This window comes from Populus euphratica, unplaced genomic scaffold (assembly GCF_000495115.2).
Source record: "Populus euphratica unplaced genomic scaffold, PopEup_1.0 scaffold249.1, whole genome shotgun sequence".
NCBI lineage: Eukaryota > Viridiplantae > Streptophyta > Magnoliopsida > Malpighiales > Salicaceae > Populus > Populus euphratica.
This window is the reverse complement of record NW_011500130.1, coordinates 191,353-211,394: the sequence shown is the minus strand read 5'-3', so window position 1 is coordinate 211,394 and position 20,042 is coordinate 191,353. Positions and strand designations below refer to the sequence as shown.

The 20,042-nt window shown below is 31.6% G+C and overlaps 3 protein-coding genes across 3 annotated transcripts; 1 reads left to right on the top strand and 2 right to left on the bottom strand.

Annotated features, from left to right (window-relative positions):
* Positions 1–4,172: 4,172 nt before the first annotated feature.
* AGD15 (ARF-GAP domain 15) lies at positions 4,173–7,615 on the bottom strand. Its single transcript, XM_011005391.1, has 8 exons — positions 7,533–7,615; positions 7,186–7,244; positions 6,398–6,488; positions 6,138–6,192; positions 5,717–5,807; positions 5,422–5,623; positions 4,953–5,124; positions 4,173–4,565 (listed from the first exon to the last, which is right to left on the bottom strand). Coding segments are annotated over exons 1-8 (741 nt in total). The 5' UTR covers positions 7,602–7,615; the 3' UTR covers positions 4,173–4,563.
* Positions 7,616–10,010: 2,395 nt separating this feature from the next.
* LOC105110367 (BolA-like family protein) lies at positions 10,011–10,727 on the bottom strand. The gene has a single exon (XM_011005390.1). The coding sequence runs from the start codon at positions 10,627–10,629 to the stop codon at positions 10,306–10,308; it is 324 nt and encodes a 107-aa protein (XP_011003692.1). The 5' UTR covers positions 10,630–10,727; the 3' UTR covers positions 10,011–10,305.
* A 3,767-nt stretch (positions 10,728–14,494) lies between these two features.
* On the top strand, positions 14,495–17,606 carry LOC105110366 (E3 ubiquitin-protein ligase RING1-like). Its single transcript, XM_011005388.1, has 2 exons — positions 14,495–15,631; positions 17,316–17,606. The coding sequence occupies exon 1, from the start codon at positions 14,578–14,580 to the stop codon at positions 15,616–15,618; it is 1,041 nt and encodes a 346-aa protein (XP_011003690.1). The 5' UTR covers positions 14,495–14,577; the 3' UTR covers positions 15,619–15,631; positions 17,316–17,606.
* The last annotated feature ends 2,436 nt before the right edge of the window (positions 17,607–20,042 follow it).

Sequence of the window (20,042 nt, the reverse complement as noted above, 5' to 3'; positions counted from 1 at the left end):
GATTTTAAGGTTTTTTTGGACATTGCCCTATATAAAAATAAATATATAATAAAAAAATATTATTATTATTTTAAAATTCAACCCAAGAATCAATCCAAGAAAAAACGTTATCATTTAGTTGAGATTTCGATCACGAGTCTGATTGATCCAAGTCAATATAAAAATTAAAATGATTACTATTATATTTTTAAAACTCAATTCGAGGATCGATTCAAGACGAGACCTGAGTCACATATCAGGAGGGTCAACCCGGATTGACTATAATAAACATAAAAATAAAAATTATTATTATTATAATTTTACAGCTCGATTTGAGAGTTTTCTTGAGATAAGGTTCAAGAAATAGATTGGAAAGGTCAACTCGATTAACCCAATTTTTTTAAAAAAAATGAAAGCAATTTTATTTTGATTAAAAAAATTCAAAATAAAATCAAAGGATTTTTCACTCGTGTTTTATCACATGTCAACTTTGATTTTTTACTAGGTCAGGTTGAGTTAATTCTCCATCTGTTCTTTTTTAAACTTAGACCAGTCCAAATCTTAAATTGACCCGATTCTAAGTCAACCCATTAGATTAGTCCTGGTTTTATAACTAAAGTTATTATAATATTCTTAATTTTAACACTTAATATAAACTAAAATAAATAAATTATATATATATATATATGAGTTTCATAGTAATACATATTAAGACTAAAATATATTTTTTATATATTTTATTTTATTTTATTCATCATAACCAAACAAAATTTAAAAACAATTATTTTATTTTATACACCTCCACTAAACACAATTTTATCTTTGTTTTTATCTGTTTTTTTAATCCTTTTCTCCTTTATTTTTATTGTATTCTTCTCTTTAAAAGTAAAATGTAAGCAAACATTATCTAAAAAACAAAAGAGGAATAGGTAAGAAACATAATTCCTACATAGTTTATTTAATGAAATACATAAAGGTTCCGGCTCTCCTCAATCATAGGTTTTCATAGGAATGATCTACAAAATCTTCTATTTCTCAGGATCATAAAAAGGCTTGAACTCAAGTTTTATTCTGTCTTCCCCTTACTCTATAAGAGAGTATGATTAAACCAAACGATAATTGAGGTAGGAGTGATACAATGATTAGGTCAAACAATAGCTGGTTTCCTAAAGCTTGTAAAAATAATGGGGAGGGGGAGATGGGTACTGTGGTGCCATAGAGCAAGTGGAAAGGGTTTGAAGACATGAATAAAGAACAGGTCTGTTACACGTAGAAGTTGGTCATTAATTTTAATGGAATTGTCTCCATCTCGACAGTAAAACATCAGACAGAGAGATTTATATATATCAGCAAAAGAAAATGAGTTTTTTCATGTAATGGTTCAATCTATGTTCACATGACCTTGTCGGGGTTGATGAGCAGTACCATTCTCTAAACCCTAAAGTCTACTTTTCTTAATGGATGATCTTCTGCAATGGTTTCTTATAGACAAATGAGTCATACCTACCCAACTGAACAAATTGCCCATATTCCTCCTGTAGATAAATATAATTGTGTGTAATTTTTTATTTATTTTTATTAACTTAGATATATAAATTATTTTGTATTGCGTGTAATTTGATTAATTTTATATATTTTAAAATTAACAAAACTCTATTAATATTAAAAAAATTTGAACTCGTGACTATAAAATAATAAACTCAAAACTTAACTAGCATTATATAATTTAAATAACGAGAAGTGCCCAGCGCTTAGTTGGCTTGTCTATTCCAAGAAAAACTTGTTTATATGTCCAAAAGCTAAGATGCAAGAGAGACACCCGTTACTATGGTTCTTGTGCTGTAGTGTCCTAAGCACAATCTCAAAGTAGACAGCATCGAGCAAAAGAACAGATTCCATCCTCGAAGTTGTCCTTGCATGCCCTAAAGCATTGCCAATGGCTTCATTGATCGACTTTTTAAAACAAAGAAGAGAATCTAAGGTTATGTGGTCTTAGGCTTGAAGCCGTACGAGAGCAAAGGAAGAGTAAACAAATAAAGAAAAGCATCAAAGGTTGGTTTTATGGGAAGACAAGATTGCTAATTAAATTCAAATTAAAGTTTGGACAAATGCAAGAATTTCTGTTGGGTTTTTCCCTATAAAAAAAGGGTTTCGGTCAGGTTGATGGAAGGGCCACGTTAATGAATTGCCATAATTGAATCGATTATTTATTTATTTATTTAAGAAAATCTTCTTCAATGGCTCCAGAAGAGCACATAATCAGAAACATTTATGGTTCTCGTAGAAATTTATTATTGTAACCAGCGTCTATGTATAATGATCAGAATTGGATTGCAACGGATATGATTAATGTGAATTAGAAATTAGAAATAATCATATTATAGATAGAACATGGGCCATGTACACCTGGTGTAAAAAAACCCAGAGACTTATCTTGTTCTTGTGGGAAATTTCTGTGGGCATGGGCACAACAGCCCATAAATTTAATTAAGATGCATATAATATAAGTTTGTTTGAACATCTCAATTAAAAAACAATTATAAATGGAAATTCAATTACAAAATTATAGACCCATGTTTCATATACGACTCTATTAGAGAATATATTGAGGAGAAAGTTATATATCAATATAAATACAAATAGATAATTAATTAATAAATTTAAATTTAAAAAATCTTTTTTTAAAAAAATTACTTTCATAGGCTGGAGCTACCACTCCTGTATTTAACTTATCAAGATATATATGTTCAAGCATGATAGCTCGAGTTTTTATTGAATTTAAACATGTATCTTATCATCATTTTTATATATACTCAGGTTAATATTAACATAATATATTGAAAATATATTTTATTATTTTTATACACTCAGGTTAATATTAACATACATTATAAAAAGAAAATTAAGATTTTTTATAATATTTATATGTTCATAGTGAAGTATTTTAATACAATTTTTTAATCGATTTATAACAATTTTGTGTTGAAGCACATTTGGTCAAGGTGCGCGTGATAAGGGTATATGTTGCAGCGTTGTGGATGGCCTTCATTTTTTAAATGAGGACAGGTGACCTCTTATTTCTTTTTCTCCAAAAAATATAAGGGGTGGCTCGCCCCCTTGAAAATAAAAAATCAAATCAGGATGCCTGGCCCTTTTTTTTTAATTATTATTTTAATTTTGATATTATTTTTAAATATTATTATAGATTTTTATTTGAAATTTAAGATTTTTTTCCTAATTATTATACATCTTATCTGAAAATGATAATACTAATAACAAGTTATTCATGAAATTTCAATTGAAACCCGTGTTTTATTATTAAAAATTTTAAATAGGTTTTAAACATAATTTTATCACATTTGTAATTTTTTTATTTTTGATCATACACATATTATTTTGATATTTTTCATTAACTTGCTTGAGAAATTATATAAAAATAATTAACAAAAATAATTATTTCAGTCAAAAAATATTATTTCGGCTAAAATAAACAAAAGATACATTAATAAAAAATATTGCCTTCATAAAAAAATTTCAATTCAACTAAATTTTCAGGATTAATGACAACACTAAAGAATTTTCCATAGCTATATTTCTTTATATTTAAAAAAAAAATGCTGGCATACAAACTACTATTATAATTGATGACTTATTTTTTATGCTCAGAACATGGTTGTTAAATCTTAACATGTCTCACAAGTTGACCCCAAAAACCGAAGACTTGAAAATTGACTAGTTCTGGGTTTCTCTTGTTCGACAACTTCATGGTTCTGGGTCCTTTATAATGGGCTTAAACTTATTTTTAAAAATGCATGACAACAGCCCAGAGTTTTGCCAGACCACATGAAGTAAATCAATCACATTAACCTCCTAAATGACCCAGTAATCAGTTGAAGAACAGTCATGGGAAGGGGAGGAAAGGCATCCCAGAAAACAGGAAGAAATGGCCTTTGTGTTACATTTAAGTAAATTCTGCATGAATCTTGAAAAGGTGACAGATGCATTGATAGATCCATATCCTGAAATCCATCCTACTGAAACTGTAACTCTTAGCCTTAAAATTGTATACTTCTGCGTATGATTTACATGCCGCTGTAAACAATTCAGTGGAGCAACTTGTACAATTTTTAGTTCAACACCTCGCTTCTCATCCAAGAAAGATCCTTGAACAGTCATCAATGAAGGGTGAAACCACGACTTTAACTGAATATCACAATTTACAAGAAATGATACACTATCCCTTGCTTTCATACTGTATGGCATACAGAAAAGGATGTCAAACGTTTGCAAAGCCACAAGCAGATAAGTGATGTTTATCTAGGAAATGATTTTTCTACATACAGAGATAAGAAACCACTGCCCTTGACAGAGAATGTTCTTTGAATCTTATGGCACCTCCTAGAGCAAAATGGGTGTGCCAAATTTGGCAAAATATGAGAGAGCAAACCTTGTTGATGACATATAAACTGTTCACTTCAGTCCATAAACTTGTGATCTATACTTTAATGGCTAGTTGGTAATCGATGCCATGGTCCGACGTGACCAGCTGTGAAGTAGCTCCATCTGCTTGAACAGCACATCGTTTCCTGCAACCACAGATTGTGGTATAAGAGTCTAGCGTATAACTTGTCTATCCTGATGGTGCAGTTTCATGATGAATCAAGAGCGGTGCATCAAGTTCAGGCTAGGATCAACATGCTTGGAGGCTGTCCTCAGGCAACTTAGTCTACATAAAGAGCATTCATTCGTATCGCAGAGAACTACCATCTCACTTTATCTCAAACAAATGAAAATACATTTCATCCAAAAATAAATAAAGGAGAGCTAAAAGAATGTGAGAGAACTTGCTCTGCGTGAGGATTTTCCTTCTTACAATATATTCCAGCAGTTAATTTCAGGAACTATCAAAATGCTTCTATATATCAGTAAAAGATGTTCACATAGCATTTTTAACAGATATACCATATACTTACAATCAAAAGTTGCCCAGCTCGAAGGAGGTGCCATGGAAGAGGTATTTTGCTGCGTATCATCGACATAAAGCAAGCTGTAGAGATCTGTAGGACCATCGGTCCTCTTTATGCTCTCAGTTAGTCCATTTGGTGTAGGAAAAGCAATTGGATTGCTCTTCATGTCCAACGAAGCCTATATGGAAAAATGGACAAGCTTTAGAACTCATGCATTGTTTTAGTTTATTTAAACTTTCTATAGATAATTAGAATACCATTCATATAAGTAGTCATTTTATATCGTAGCATTGGACAAGATTTGAAAAGAGTTTTGTAAGGTTATTCACATGGCACAAAACTTAGAAAGTGATTAAGATTCTAGCTTCCATGCTCTTTTACATATTATTCTCAGTTTATAACTAAGATGCGAGTCAGGTAGAGTTTTCTCTCAAGCACAAATCACCAAATATTAAGATTTATATAGGAACATTACCCAACGAGGTCTTGTAATTGGAGGAGAAAGTTGTGCTGTGATCCTGGTAAAACTCTCTTCGTCAAGAGACTGTGGCCGTGTTTGCCTCGGAACAACCCTACTGGCTGCACCTTCTATCAACATGTTGTTATTATAGTTAATTCGACTTAAAACTTGAGTTGGTTTCTTTGAATTTCTTGAAACCCATCTTTTCTCCCCATACCTGGAAAAATTCAAACTGGGTTAATCAAGAAAGATAAAGATGGAAATCTTGTTCTCAGATACAGCTCACTATAAACTTCAGTAGCAGATTTACTTAGCATGGATAAATCTGTCAATCCCACTTCTGTCAAAATTTGGAGGCAGTTCTGCTTCCCAGAAACTATTGGATCTCCTGTTACCCACGGCTATTAGACAAACAAATTCAAATAAGAATGGTTAGCATAACAGTTGTGCACTAATGGTCATTATACACACTCCAAATTAAAAGAGATCAAAAGCTTTTCAAGCATTAAACCGCAGACTATCTACTTGTGGTTCTTAGCCAGAGAAGCTGGATGACCAATGAAAAATAACAAAAACTGTCAGTCAGATTTTTGTAGCAAAATCTTAATTTTTTTTGTCGTTCATAGAGGGAAAGGCCATGAAACTATTATTTTTTAATAGAGAAACTATATCATTTACAGATGAATGATTCGCGATTCATTTCACACGTAACAACAGTAAGATATGCTTACATTGCATGAAAGCAACCTGCTCTGGCAACCATGTATCCAGTGTGGTAGACCGTACCTATTCGCAAAGCCAAAATGTCCAGGCCATTATCAGTACAGGTAATGACGTAATGTGGTGAGGAGCCAACAAAATAATGTATAGCGATAAAAATGAAAGAGCTAATAACAAAAGGAGGTAAAAAATGGCTATACAAGTAAAGATCCCAGATTTTGCTAGACGAAGGTGAAAGATACACTAGAATAGCAAGAATAGCAATACAAACCTGTGAAATATGCACCCCAAGACCCCGATGAGTTCCTGAACATTGCATGCATATAAATATTCCAAGGTTCACACTTGCCCATCGCGGTGCCCTGAGATAAATAAATTGAAAAACCAAAATTCTAAGATCAAACTCTTAACAGTTTCTTGGACAAGTAAAGACGTAATTTGAAATTCTCTACAACCATGTTTTTGCGTCACCAGAATAACAAAACTATTCTAACTTGTGAAAAAATCCATTCCTGCCGGGCTTTTGACTTATAGCACACAGGTAGCAAAGAATGGGAGCCAACAGTCACGATAATTCAGTTCACTATGCTCTTCTATGTCAGTAACTTTCTCTACAATGTTTCTGTGAGTTTTGCAGTGTGTATGATGCTTCCATTGTCTCGTAGTCCTAGAATCACTCAGGTGTTGCCTCACTTCAGTGGAAATTAGAAAACAAAGAATTCCTTCTAAGATAGAGTAAAAGCAGCAGCTAAAAAACATAAGAGAAATTCACAAAACTCCATATGTGGATATACAAGTTCAGCTGAAGTTAGGTTCCAGAGTGCTTTCTAAAAATGTGACCTCATGTTGCCACTTAATCCAATACCCATTGAAAGTAGATTATAGCTAAACAAGCACCTCGTACTGGTGAGCACGAAGATTTTAACTTATCTCAATAAGTGGCTAGGGCATGACACAGCCTAATCCAAAACCAGGCGAGGATGAATTCTAGTTGAGTACAGGACATTATAATTGCGAAATTGATTAAGCTGAAGCTAAGAAAGGGTCATAAATGAGTACTTGCTATGACAGTCAGCGCATTCTCTGTTCTCCTGCAGCTTAAGAAGGCCCTCTAATATCTGCATAAAAGAGTAAGAAAAAGAACACATTGTCAGAGAAAAATTGACGTTGATTATGTAAATGCAACTCAAAGTTGAATCACTCTTTGAACAAAAAACAAGGAAAGAAAATATCCTGACGACAAGGGCAATTGAATGCATGCTGGGGTTATTAGACAGGACAAGAAAAGGTGATAAAGAAGAAGGAGAATCGATTAAATTTTGACGACTCAAATTCAACGACCCCACAAAACTAAAACTGAAGATCCTAAACGATGACAAAGAAGATGGTGAAAAGGGAAAGCAGACCTTGGTGTGCCTGGCATTAAGCTCCTTAGAGACAGAGGCTTTGCTGTTCATGTTTGCCTCCCTCGGCATTTTTTAAGGAAATGGTGATTATATGTATCCCCGGGTGATCCGAATTTAATCTCAACCATCAAACAAAGAAAGATACGCCATGCACGCACACAAAAAAGGGAAGAGAAAGCTATAAATTGGATCAGAGAGAAAAGGAGGGACAGGACATGCTAAATGAGGGTTTTTTTTTTTTCTAAGTTTTTGTGATATGGGGTTTGCTTGTGACCAACAAAATTAGAGGGAATGGTTGGGAAAGCTGAAAAGACGGCAGCGAATGCAAGCTTTGATTTGGTAGGCACCTCGCTGTTATATTTGGCGGCAAATTCCTAGCTAACCGAAAGATACAATCATATATTTCTTCCTTTCAAAAATGAGCATTGCGATTGGACCAAAAAAAATGCACTGCACTGCACCTTCAAATTTGGTGGATTTACTATCCAATTCTACCTTTTGTTTTATTTTTTCTTTTCTTTTCCATGGTTTCTCTTTGAGCTTGTTTCCAATGGTTCGAAATGGTTTTCTAAATTTGTAGCATGGTTATTAAACTCCCTCGCAGGTCGACATGATTACATTTAACTTGAAATCTAGACTAAGCCGGGCAGTTTGTTTTTGAATTATTTTGAATATTAACCTGATCAAACCCAGATGAACTTGCAATTTGATTGTCAAACTCAAATAAAACCTAAGGTTAACTTTACTAGTTTTTTATTTTTATAAAGAATAAAGTTTGAAGCTAGTTTTGTATTTTAAATGGGCTTCATTATTTAGCATGCTCCATTTGGAGACCCAGTTATCAGGGGCTAGAATGCTGTGCACTATTTCCGACACTGAAGTGTTTTGGAGCCATTGCTATTCCTGGTAGAAGTAATGAATGATGAAGAGCCAATTGACCACAAAATTCTAAATAATGAAACACATACTAGGATCCAACTACAGAAATATCTCAGGTTAATGATTCTCACTCACCAGAATCTCTTTCCGAAAGACAAAAATAGAAGTCAAAAGTAAAAATAAACAATAATCATTATTTAACTCATTACTGATGACGCATTCTTGCTGTGATATGGATCATTATAAAGCCAAGTTTCTCCGATTGTCCAAACAAGCTTACTTCAACTTCTAACTCCTAAGCATGTCCTCTCTCGCGATGGACACAGCGTGCAGCAAATTCAGAATATTTCTAGTTGAATTCCTGGAACTTCAAGAGGCTACGGCCACATCATGGCAAGAAAGTTCATCCAAATTATTCAGATAGAGAGTTCATTAGAACAGCATTAGTGACTGAGTACACTATAATTTGGTACTAGGACAAACTAAACTAGCCTCCGTAACCCTGAAATGTCTAATTATCTAAAGTGTCTTGTGCAATAGCCAAGTTACATTCATGAATTGTTGGGCAGGTTTCCAGCCACAAAATTGACAAGCAACTGTAAGGACATACAACAGTAGTGTCCATCCATGCTCAGTCTCATATCAAATACAGAAAAGGTTCTAAAATATCACTTGCATGTGTAGATGATGTTTTCATAGGTGAAGAATCATGATTTTATAAAACATAAACAACTGCTTTTATGAACATTCTGATGATGAAGAATTCATATGTGCAGAACTGGTTGCTGCAATTCTCCTTTAAAGAGGAGGTTGTGAGTTTGAAGAACTCCAGGTTACTACCAGTCAGTTGCCAATATTTAGTGCATCAAATATTTCGTCCATCAGCCAGATTAGTTGAATAGAATTCAGTGAGGTACAAAAGAGACAGTGGAAATGAAAAAAGAAAAGCTCAAAAAATGATATCTTGCTGAACCTCCATATAAATGCTTAACCATCATTGCAAGCTACTATGAAGAAATGGTATAACAAAAAACCAGCTGTGAGAATATCCATGGCCAGGTACCTCCAAGGACAATAGCGGGGCATAATTATCAATCTATGGGTAGCTATGAAGAAGTGCTATTGGAATAAAAGTTGGTAGTCTGACCATTAACTGATTCTCTTGTGGAAGCCAGCGCAGGAAGAATCACAAGCCGGGGCTATAAATTAGAGAATCATCAGCTAATCTATGTCCTTGCAAACAATTCACAAACAAGACAGGATGAAAGAACAAAAGACCAATCAGGTATTCTAATGGCTATGTAGCTATCAAGTAACAGCGCGCAATTGAAAAGAACCATTCCATTTTCATAATGCAAGCTGCATAAAGAGGTAATCATCTATATGGGAAGGCTTAAAAGCAGAAGTGCTATATTGGCAATCTCATGGACTCTAGGCAACGCAGAAGGACAACAGTGTAATGAGTTGTTAGGAAGAGAATTCCAAGACTTTAGCATTAACAAAATTATCCTATCGTGCATATGTCTTTTGGTTTAAGGATCACGTGGGCAAGACCTCAGTGCTGAGACCAAGTATGAAGGAAACGAATTGTAACAAGTCTCCCAATGCAACAAATTCAAATTCAAGGTTCTGTAAATTTTCTTGACAAAAAACCAGAAGATTCTATTTTTCAGATCAAGAATTACTCAAAACATCACACCCCCAATATCCCATCCATTTCCAAAGTCAGACCTCCAATCAATTCATTCAATTATATTCTGACAATACAAAACAATAAAAATAGAAGTGCCCAATTACAACAGGACATTCAAAAAGACTTACAGCAATTAAAAACACACAAAACCCAAGAACAACGAGTATCCCAGAACCTCAGTTTCTTTGAACCTCGCTTGGATCACTTTCTTGCAGCTGCTCCTTCTTCTTGTGGAGTCTTGGCAACTATGGAGAGAGCATGCAATCCAGACTGCAACTCTTCCGCGAGTGCATCATAAACCAAGCGGTGACGCTTCACTAGATTAAGCCCATCAAATTTGGGAGACACAATCTTGACATTGAAATGAGTTTCCCCTGCAGTATTGCCTTTCACGGCAGCGTGGCCTGCGTGCTGGTGTGACACGTCTTCGATTTCCAAAAGACTTGCTTCTAGTGATGATTGTAATTTTGCTTTCATCCTGCTTGCTCTTGACAGTACCATGTTTGCTACTCCTCGCGAACCCATTTCGGAATTTTATCGATCAATGGAGAAGACGTGAAGAACAAAAACAAGACTTTGTGGGACTGTAGACTAGAGCCAGGAAGAGCCAAGAAAATCTTCTTTGAGCTAAGGGTTTAGGCCCGACTTTTACCCAGACAACATGACTGAGCCCACAGGCCCGTTTAATAATTTTTACAAGTATAGATGCACTCAGCTTATAACTCAGCGTATACAATTATTGGATTAAATGGGTTTTATTATTTTTATTTAAAGTGATATTATTATATTTTAATTTTTAGTTTTGACTGGATTGGTTTGATCCGAGTTTTGGTTATGTCACGCTTCAATTTATTGGGTCACTAGGGTTTGGCTGGATTTATTTAAAAAATAATTTATAATAAAATTCAGCACACATTAAATTTTAAATTATTAAATTAAATCAAGTATAAAAGGATTTTGCTTGCAACATCTATCATCACCACCAATAAATCGAGTCATGCGGGGTGGAGAACTTTATTATCTTATTTTGATTTGATTTTTTTTCAATAAAATCAATATAAAAAATTATATAAAACTACATAACAATTAAAGGGCGTGGGGGGTAACATTATTCCCCTACATCTATAAACATTGGGGATTATAATGATAATTCTTCTTTTTTTGAGTTTTTTTTTGTTTTAATTTAGTTTTTACATAATGTGTTTGTTGATATTTTTAATTGATAATTTATTTTAACTTTTTTTTAAAATTAGTTATCATAATATCAAAAAAATATCTCAATATTAAATTGATACTTAATTTTATATGATATTGTCTGAACTCTTTATTTTTCTAAAGATTAAGAGCCAAGGGACTAGAAATGAAGAATATTAAAATATAAGGCCTGGAGTGGAAAAATGAATAAGTCAATCAAGGAAACTAAGCAAAAAAAAAAGAAAGAAAAAGAAAAAAAGAATGGACTATGATCAGTATCCATCCAGAAAACAATAGAAAGATTGGCAAGTCAAACCAGACCTTCTAATGCCACACATATTATTCTACAGGGGAGAGTCTGCTTTAAAGATTACAATAGTAATTGATTGTGTTTCATTAAAAAAAAAAACATTATTTGATGGGCTTATAAAATTTATTTTGTTAATTAATTGAATCCATAGATGCAAAAAAATAAAAAGAAGAGAACAAGCTAACTCTCTTTCATAATTTATACATCAATTTAAAATTTAAAAATTCTTTTTATTTCAGTAAGTGTTTGAAAGTATAGTTATAATTATTTTTTAAAATATTTTTATATTAAAATAATATTTTTTATATTTAAAAAATTGTTTTTAAAATTAATATATCAAAATATACAAAAAAATATTAATTTTTAACAAAAAAAAGTTATTTTTTTACAAAAACGGTGCAAATGTTGATGATTTCATCCATTGTCCACTATTTTACTCCTCAAAAACATCATTAATATTCCCAGACAAATGGTTGCACCCGGCAAACTTTATTGCAAGAATGGTGAGTCTTTGTATAATATTGTCCCCCATTTTTATTATATGCTTAGATAATATTCTGTTTCACAGAATAAAAGGAGTGACATGGCTCAAAAAATAAATAGACTCATATAATAAATTAATTTTAGGTTTTGTTTGATAGCTGGTTAATGGAATGTAAATCTTATACTTGAAGTTAGCTTGATATAATTTTTTAGTAGTTTATTTCTGTCTTGAGTTCACAAAAGGTAATTCTTAATTATTCCTCACTAATCATTACTATAATTTAATTATTTTCCTCTCCCTTGACTAACATTTAACAATTTAATATATTAGTGCATAAAAAATGCTTAAAAATCAATTCATACACCCTTAAAAACTATCTCTATAATAATTATTTCTGTAATAATTTACCATTATTTTTTAACCTTGTTCCAAAACATTAGGATATTGATGCATGAGTTTTTTTAGAAAAAATAAATATTTTTTTTTCATTATTTGTTCTTTTTAGTTTAAAATTTTATTTTATTTTTCTATTCAGTATTATTAGTCTTTTCTAGTTTTTTATTTGAAGAGAATTATTTTTATTTTTCTATTTAGTATTAATAGACTTTCCTCTTTTTTTATCTTCTATGTGAAGGGTTGTGATAGCCTTTCTATAAGTAAAATTTGGACGAACAGTGATTACATATTTTGAATGCCTTCTCATATTTACAGTGTTCGTGTTTTTTGAGGATTTTAATTTATAACACATATTATTATTATTCCATCCTTGTTGCGCTAATTAGTATCAAAATCTATCGATTTCTGGTAATTAGTTGCTATGATTTTTATTAGAAATCTTAATTACGAGGTGCCTTGCATCAAGGAATTAAGGATCCATAATGAAACAAGATACATAAAGATGTCAAGGATTCACGATAATATATATATATATATATATATATATATATATATATATATATATTAGAAACGCATGATAAAATATTCAACATATAAAAGAATTATTGTATTTTTGACTAAAAAAATTATACTCGAAGAACGTTATTTTAAATATTTTCTAAATGATATTTTTATTTCTGAACTAAGAAGATTTTTGTTGAATTTAAAGACAAGTTCATTTCAATCTAAAGAGATTGGTGCATAAGTTTTTTTGGAAAAAAAATAAATATGTTTTAATTAATTATATTTTTCCAATTTAAATTTTTTTCTATTTTTATTTATTATTGCCAGGTTTTCCTAGCCTTTCTATTAAAAAAATAGTTTTACCATTTAACATTAATAAATGATATTTTTTGAAAAAAAAACTTAATTAAGGATATGAAGTGAGATTTTAAAAATTAATTATACTATTTTTGCAAATATTGAACCATTAAGTTGCACTTTCTTTAATTTCAAACATGCTAACAATGACGCTAAATTGCTAATGGACGGAAAGGATTTCCTAATTTCGATTTCTGATTTTGGTTTTTTACGGGTATTTATCTTAAATATTTTACAAGTCTAACTATAATTATTAAATTCAGCTTGGTTTATGTAGGTTTAATTCAACCAAACTTAGATAAATCCTTGCCAAATTAACTTTGTTTAAAAATTATTTTAGATAAAATAATTTATTCAACCAAACTTTTAAAAATTATAATTATAGCAGAAATTAATTACTGAAATTCAATTTCAAAATAAGTTGACTTCCAAGTTGATGTGACTTTTTGTTAACCACCAACCATTCAAGAAAATTCATTCAAAAGTTTGGAAAACAAATAAAGTTTTTTTTGAGGAAGGCTGTTTGTCATGAATATTTTTTTAACAAAATATAAACCAATAGAATCAATTAATAAATGTGAAAAAAAGGAAAAAGAACGAAATTGCTGAGGTTTTCTATTATTTCTCTAATTGATTTATTTGTAATGTTTTCTTGGTGACAAATATCATCACTCAAAAAATATAATTGTTTTTATATTATTTGAAACAAGTACTATAAAAAAAAGATTTTATATTTAAAAATTTAATTAAAGTCGAGAATAAATCATAACCTCTTTATTTTAAGAAATAAACTATTTTTTTCTTTAGTTTTAAAAAGCATAAATTTAATCTCTCTCCACCTACCTTGACAATTAAATCTTTGAGTTTTTTTTATATATTTAAATTAACTATATAAATTATTAATTCTAAAACGACTCAATATTTAAGTACTTGGAAATTCATAGAAAAATAAGTTATTGAAAAATTTCAAAAATATAAATATTAGAATTTTTTTTTTATATTTTGAAACCTAGATAAATGGTCTTTTAAAAAAGAGAGTAATTAGTTGTAAAAAAGAAAGGGACTAAGTTATAATTTAAATGAAAATTAAAATGCATGCAATACGTCATCGTTGTTTTCTCAATCTAAGCACCTATAAATTCACGAAAAAATCTCTCCCTTCAAAAAGCTTACTCCCAAAAATTCAAAAATCAGAAAATCCCATTTTAATCCTTCAATAAAAATAGTCATGTCTTCCACCGGCGGCGTCGGCGAACCGCAACTCTACTTCTGTTACCAGTGCGACCGAACCGTAACAATAAATCCGTCACCAACCTCCGATCTCTCATGTCCTAACTGTCACGAAGGTTTCCTCGAAGAATATGAATCTCCAAACCCTAGCTCTAACCCTGTCGATTCTGGTCTCGGCCCCGCCATCTTACTCGACGAATTCGCCTCCATCTTCGGTGGCATGGCCCCCACTCCTCGATCATCAAACAACTCAACAACAACAAACTCTTCTTCCGCGTCGCCGCTTTTTCAAGATCCCGACGGCTTCAATCCTTTCGCGTTCCTTCAAAATTACCTCCAAACCATGAGAGCCGGCGGAGCAAACATTCAGTTTGTGATTGAAAATAATTCTGGTATGGGTGGAATGGACACCACAGGATTTCGTCTTCCGGCGAATCTCGGAGATTATTTTGTCGGACCAGGGTTAGAGCAACTGATCCAACAGCTTGCGGAGAATGATCCTAACAGATATGGGACTCCGCCGGCCTCAAAGTCTGCGGTGGAGAATCTCCCTGATATTAAGGTATCGAACGAATTATTGGAGTCGGATTCTTCACAGTGTGCGGTTTGTAAGGATAGCTTTGAGCTAGGGGAGGAAGCGAAACAAATTCCTTGTAAGCACATCTATCATAAGGATTGTATTATACCTTGGCTTGAATTGCATAATTGGTGTCCGGTTTGTCGGTATGAGTTGCCTACTGACGATCCTGATTATGAGCAGAGGAAAGGGAATGGGAATGATGGTGGTTATCAGAATGCGGGTGGTGGGAATAGTGGTGGTGGGTCTTTTAGTGATGGTGATAATAGTGATGGTAACGCACAGACTCCAAGAGACAGGAGGTTTAGGATTGCTTTTCAGTGGCCTTTTAGTAGTGGTAGTGGTAGGCCGGTTGGATCATCAGCGGGGGCTAGCAATAGTGGAAGTGGGAACAACAATGATGAGGATTCGAGAGGGAATACCAACTTTGGATCCGAGACTAGAGAAGAGGATCTTGATTGATTAATGTTGCTGGGTACTGTATCCTGTAACCATACAACTTCTTCGCTTGCATATTTTCTTATTGTTTTTGTTTCTTTTGTTTTCATTGAGTGATAAGTGGCTGTTTCTGTTAATGCTTGTCAATAATAGCTTGGTCTTCTTGTTTTTACCTTTTTTGTCAATTGACCGTTTGTGATCTTGATGGTTGGCGATGAATTGATGACACAACTGTGAGTTGGGAGTTTTATCTACTTTGTTGATTGTGATGCAAATGTGAATGGCAGAGTATCTCGAGAGCCACATTATTTTGTTTATCGGAGATGAGAATTCTTTTGCCTGTATGATTAAAGAATTTTTACATAAAAATAGGATTTTGAAGTTATGATGTTTGCATACACAACGTTTTTACTATTATCATGGTGTATTGGCATGGTTGCTGTGGTGTATGGTTCCCGTGTATTGTTTTTATGTATTGTTCTCTTTTCAATTTGTTTAACAAAATGTCAAGACGAGAACAAGGGTTGATGAGAATTATAGATACCTGGAATTGAAATATGGCATGATTGATATGAGCACCACACTTAATTGCATGCTTCTGGATCTGTTTTCATGGGAGCTCTTGGTTGCTAGCAGGATATCATTCTTTCACATGAACATTACGCATGAAGGCACTAGGGTGCATGCAGAGTACATCCTTACTTGCCAGTCGAAGTCGAATGTATAATAGGAATAGGATGCTAATACTGCAGATTTTGGATTGGTTGAAGAGTTTTGTATCATTGCAGTGTATTTGACTTGGAGCTTCGAGAGCTTGGGTGTGTACTTTCAGTCTTAAATGTATATATTCGTTCATTTCAATGTCTAGAACACACACACACACACACACACACATATTGTTACTGTATCCTGTTAAAGAGGACCATGGTTGACCAACAACCTGTGAGAAATCCATAAGTTACTCAAGTGCAGACTCCTTAAAGCAATTTGGATATAATTTATATCTTGGATGGTTAATGATCTAGAAATCTCAGACAAAGCTAGATTGGATAAATACAATGTCCTGCCTTTGTTGTCCTTCATGGATGGTTTCTGAATATGGATTTTGAAGTTGAATACCTTTGAAATTGCGTGTGTTTGTCTGATTAATGGATGCTAATGAATGTGGATTAGCTTGATGCCATCTGTTTGATCTCAACGGTAGCTTTTAGTTAAGATTTTATACTTACTGGCGACTGCACATCCTATAAGACCTTCATCTTGGTCTCCTCTCCATTCCTCCAACTCCCTTGTCTTCCCAAAATAAATTGTGTGATGCAGCTAGAAAACAATGTACATTAGTTGTGTATTTCTTCTTGCCAGTTCAAGGTTTTTTGTTTCTTTTTGCTTCAATGAATGAAGCATCACTCGGTAGCATATCTGCCTGCTAGGCTGTGGTATTTCAATGTTTTTGTGTATGCATCCATCCAGTTTAATGGATAATCAATTCATTGGTGAAATTATTTCACCATAGTTTTCTTGCCAAAATTATAGCTTGTATACCCTTGTTTTCTTCTCATCATTAGGTGTGTTTCTGGATTTTTCTTTGGCGAATTTTTTCCATGATTGGAACTGCATATAATATATTCATGCAATATTTTCTTTATGCACACGATTTTATCTGTTTCATGATGCAGTAATTTCAGCATGCATAGTTATTTATTCTCTCCTCTTTTTGGCAGGGATGACGCATCTGCAAGGATTGTTGAACATAGAAAGAACTTACATACGATTAGTGAACAGGTGCAATTTCAATGGTTCATGCATAACAATCCTATGTAAATGTTCATTTTTAACTCAATTTTCAGAATTGTTTCCAGTTGCATTATCTTATGAAAAATTTATGTGCCACATTGCTTGCTTTGTTCTGTAAAATTCTTTTTATGTCTGAGCACCATTTAGACCCCTGAAATACATCTTTTTAGCTGCTTCTGTTATATATATATATATATATGCATGTTAAACTCCCAAAACAATTGTAATGTGTTTTTAAGCAGTTTTAAGTGCGTGTATAATCCTTTTGAGTAGTTGAGTGAAATATCGAACCAGCCCAGACATCTTCAATGGATGGATTGAAGTTGAATGTCATAATAGCAGGTGGAGTGATCGTGAGCGAGCATGATTTCTTTTAATTTTGTCAAGAAATATGTTCTTTTACATTGCGTTTGTTTAGCGGAAAGGTTAGGGTTCCAGGACATAAAGAATATTTTTCGGAAAAGATAAAAATGTATTTAATTAAAAAGATGAAGATGAAGACATAAAATAATAATAGTTTTTGAATGAATTTATCTATTATTTTTCATCCTGTGGATTCGACACAATAACTAATGCAAGTATTCTAGGTTTAATTTTGTCAAGTTGTGTAAATATTTGTACTTTGGACTTACTATCTCCTTTGGGGCAGTTTGTTTTGCACTTACTTCTGTGTTGTAAGAAAATATAGTTAGGTATTTACTAATATATTAAATTGCATATGTGGTATCTATTAAAAAATTAGGTTTGAAATATAGTTTTTATGAAGTAATTTTTATATAATTTTTGTTTTGTAATATTTTATTTATTTTTATATTTTAAAAGTATTTTTTAAAAAATTTAAATTTATTTATTTATTTTAAATTAATATTTATTTATTTTTCAGATAATTTTAATGTTTTGATATCAAAAATAATTTTTTAAAAATAAAAAAATTATTTTAATAAGTTTCTAAGTAAAATGTATTATATATATATATATATATTTTGTTGCATATATCATTTAATTATAATTTACTAAACATGTATTTAAATTTAATTAACTATATTTAATTATAATTTTTTAAAATCACAGGTATTAAAAGAAATTAAAAAATATGTGTACTTTGTTTAGCTTTTACGGCCAAAGCAGGGAGCATTGAATGCAAGCAATTTTTTTTTTTTTTTTTTTTCATCTCGGTTTCCCTTTCCTTGTATGAAAGGATGTAATGAATCTCTCTCTACTCCGGAATTCGCAATCTGGAGTTATTCACTTTAGTATTTTTTTTTAATTGTAAAAATAATTATTTTTTAAAGTATTTTTAATTTAAAAATATATTAAAATAATATTTTCAATAATTTAAAATTATAGAAGTTTTTAAAATGAAAAAACAAACACTCGAATAACCCTACCTCAAATACCTACATGTATGGAAGCATCTAGGATCTACTCACTAATAAAAACATATTTTTTCTATTTTCTTTGTTCAATAAAAAATTAAAAAACAGGTTCATTTGTGGAGAATGAAGATGAATTTTTTCATGAAAAAAAAATACATCAAGATTATAACTATTTTTTTTTAAATAAAATTATAATTTATAATGGTCATTTTAATATTTTATATTTGTGACAATCTAATTGTAGAATACCAATTATATTTTATTTAAATTATAAATTGTCATGAAATATTTATTATATTAGCTCACAAGAATATTTATAATAAAAATTAAAATTATAACATTAATTAAATATAAAAATTTTAATCTTAATCTTTTACATCGTTAAAATATGGTTGTAGATATAAAGGAGAAAAACTGTATTGTTCATGTCTTTTTTATTTGAAAAATAGAGAAAATCTTATAAAAAAGATTGCAAAGAATTTCAAAAATATATTTTCTAATCTCAGTGTGAATTTGGAAAAATAAAAACCTAAAAATATCCTATTTGAACAGGGATTTCTGGTTTTTCTTTTTCCAAGGTTTTTCAGAAAGTTGAAATATTACTATTTTTTTAACAACCTTGTAAGATATCAGAAATAGTTCACACCATTAGACTTCTTTTTTAAAAAAAAAGAGAGAGAGAGGAAATATAGGGTTTTGGTTCCAAGTATTTTTAGTATGGAATGGATCGTAACAGAGAAGGGAGCTTCAGAGATACAAGAAGAAGTATAATCAAGTAAATTGAAGCTGCAAGGAAAGGTATTGTTTAGGACATAAATACCTATCAAAGCAAAGTAGTTTTCTAAGAAAGCATCATCAAAGCTGACTATAATAAATAATTGGAATCAACTACAAATTACTATCTCTAAATTTGAAGTAAATCACAATTCAATCTCATCTTCAGCAAATCTTTAATACAGTCAAACCGTGTTTTTAAAGATTTTGAATTTTCTTTTTGTGTTTTAAATTAATTAAATTTTAAAAAATAAAAAATATTATTTTAATATATATATTTTTTAAAAAAACAAAACCGTATAACACGCATTGTAATGCAGCAATAATTATACCTGCATGTAATGATTCCTTTGAACTTCAGAGGCAAGCTGATCAGTGGAAGATGGCGCGATGGGAGGCAGGGTGCTGCCCTTGACTGTCATTTTGGTTATTGTCAACCTCTATCGCCACCTCTAGTCAATGTTTAGGTCTGCAGTATTTTCCTGTAAGGATAAGTGTGAATGT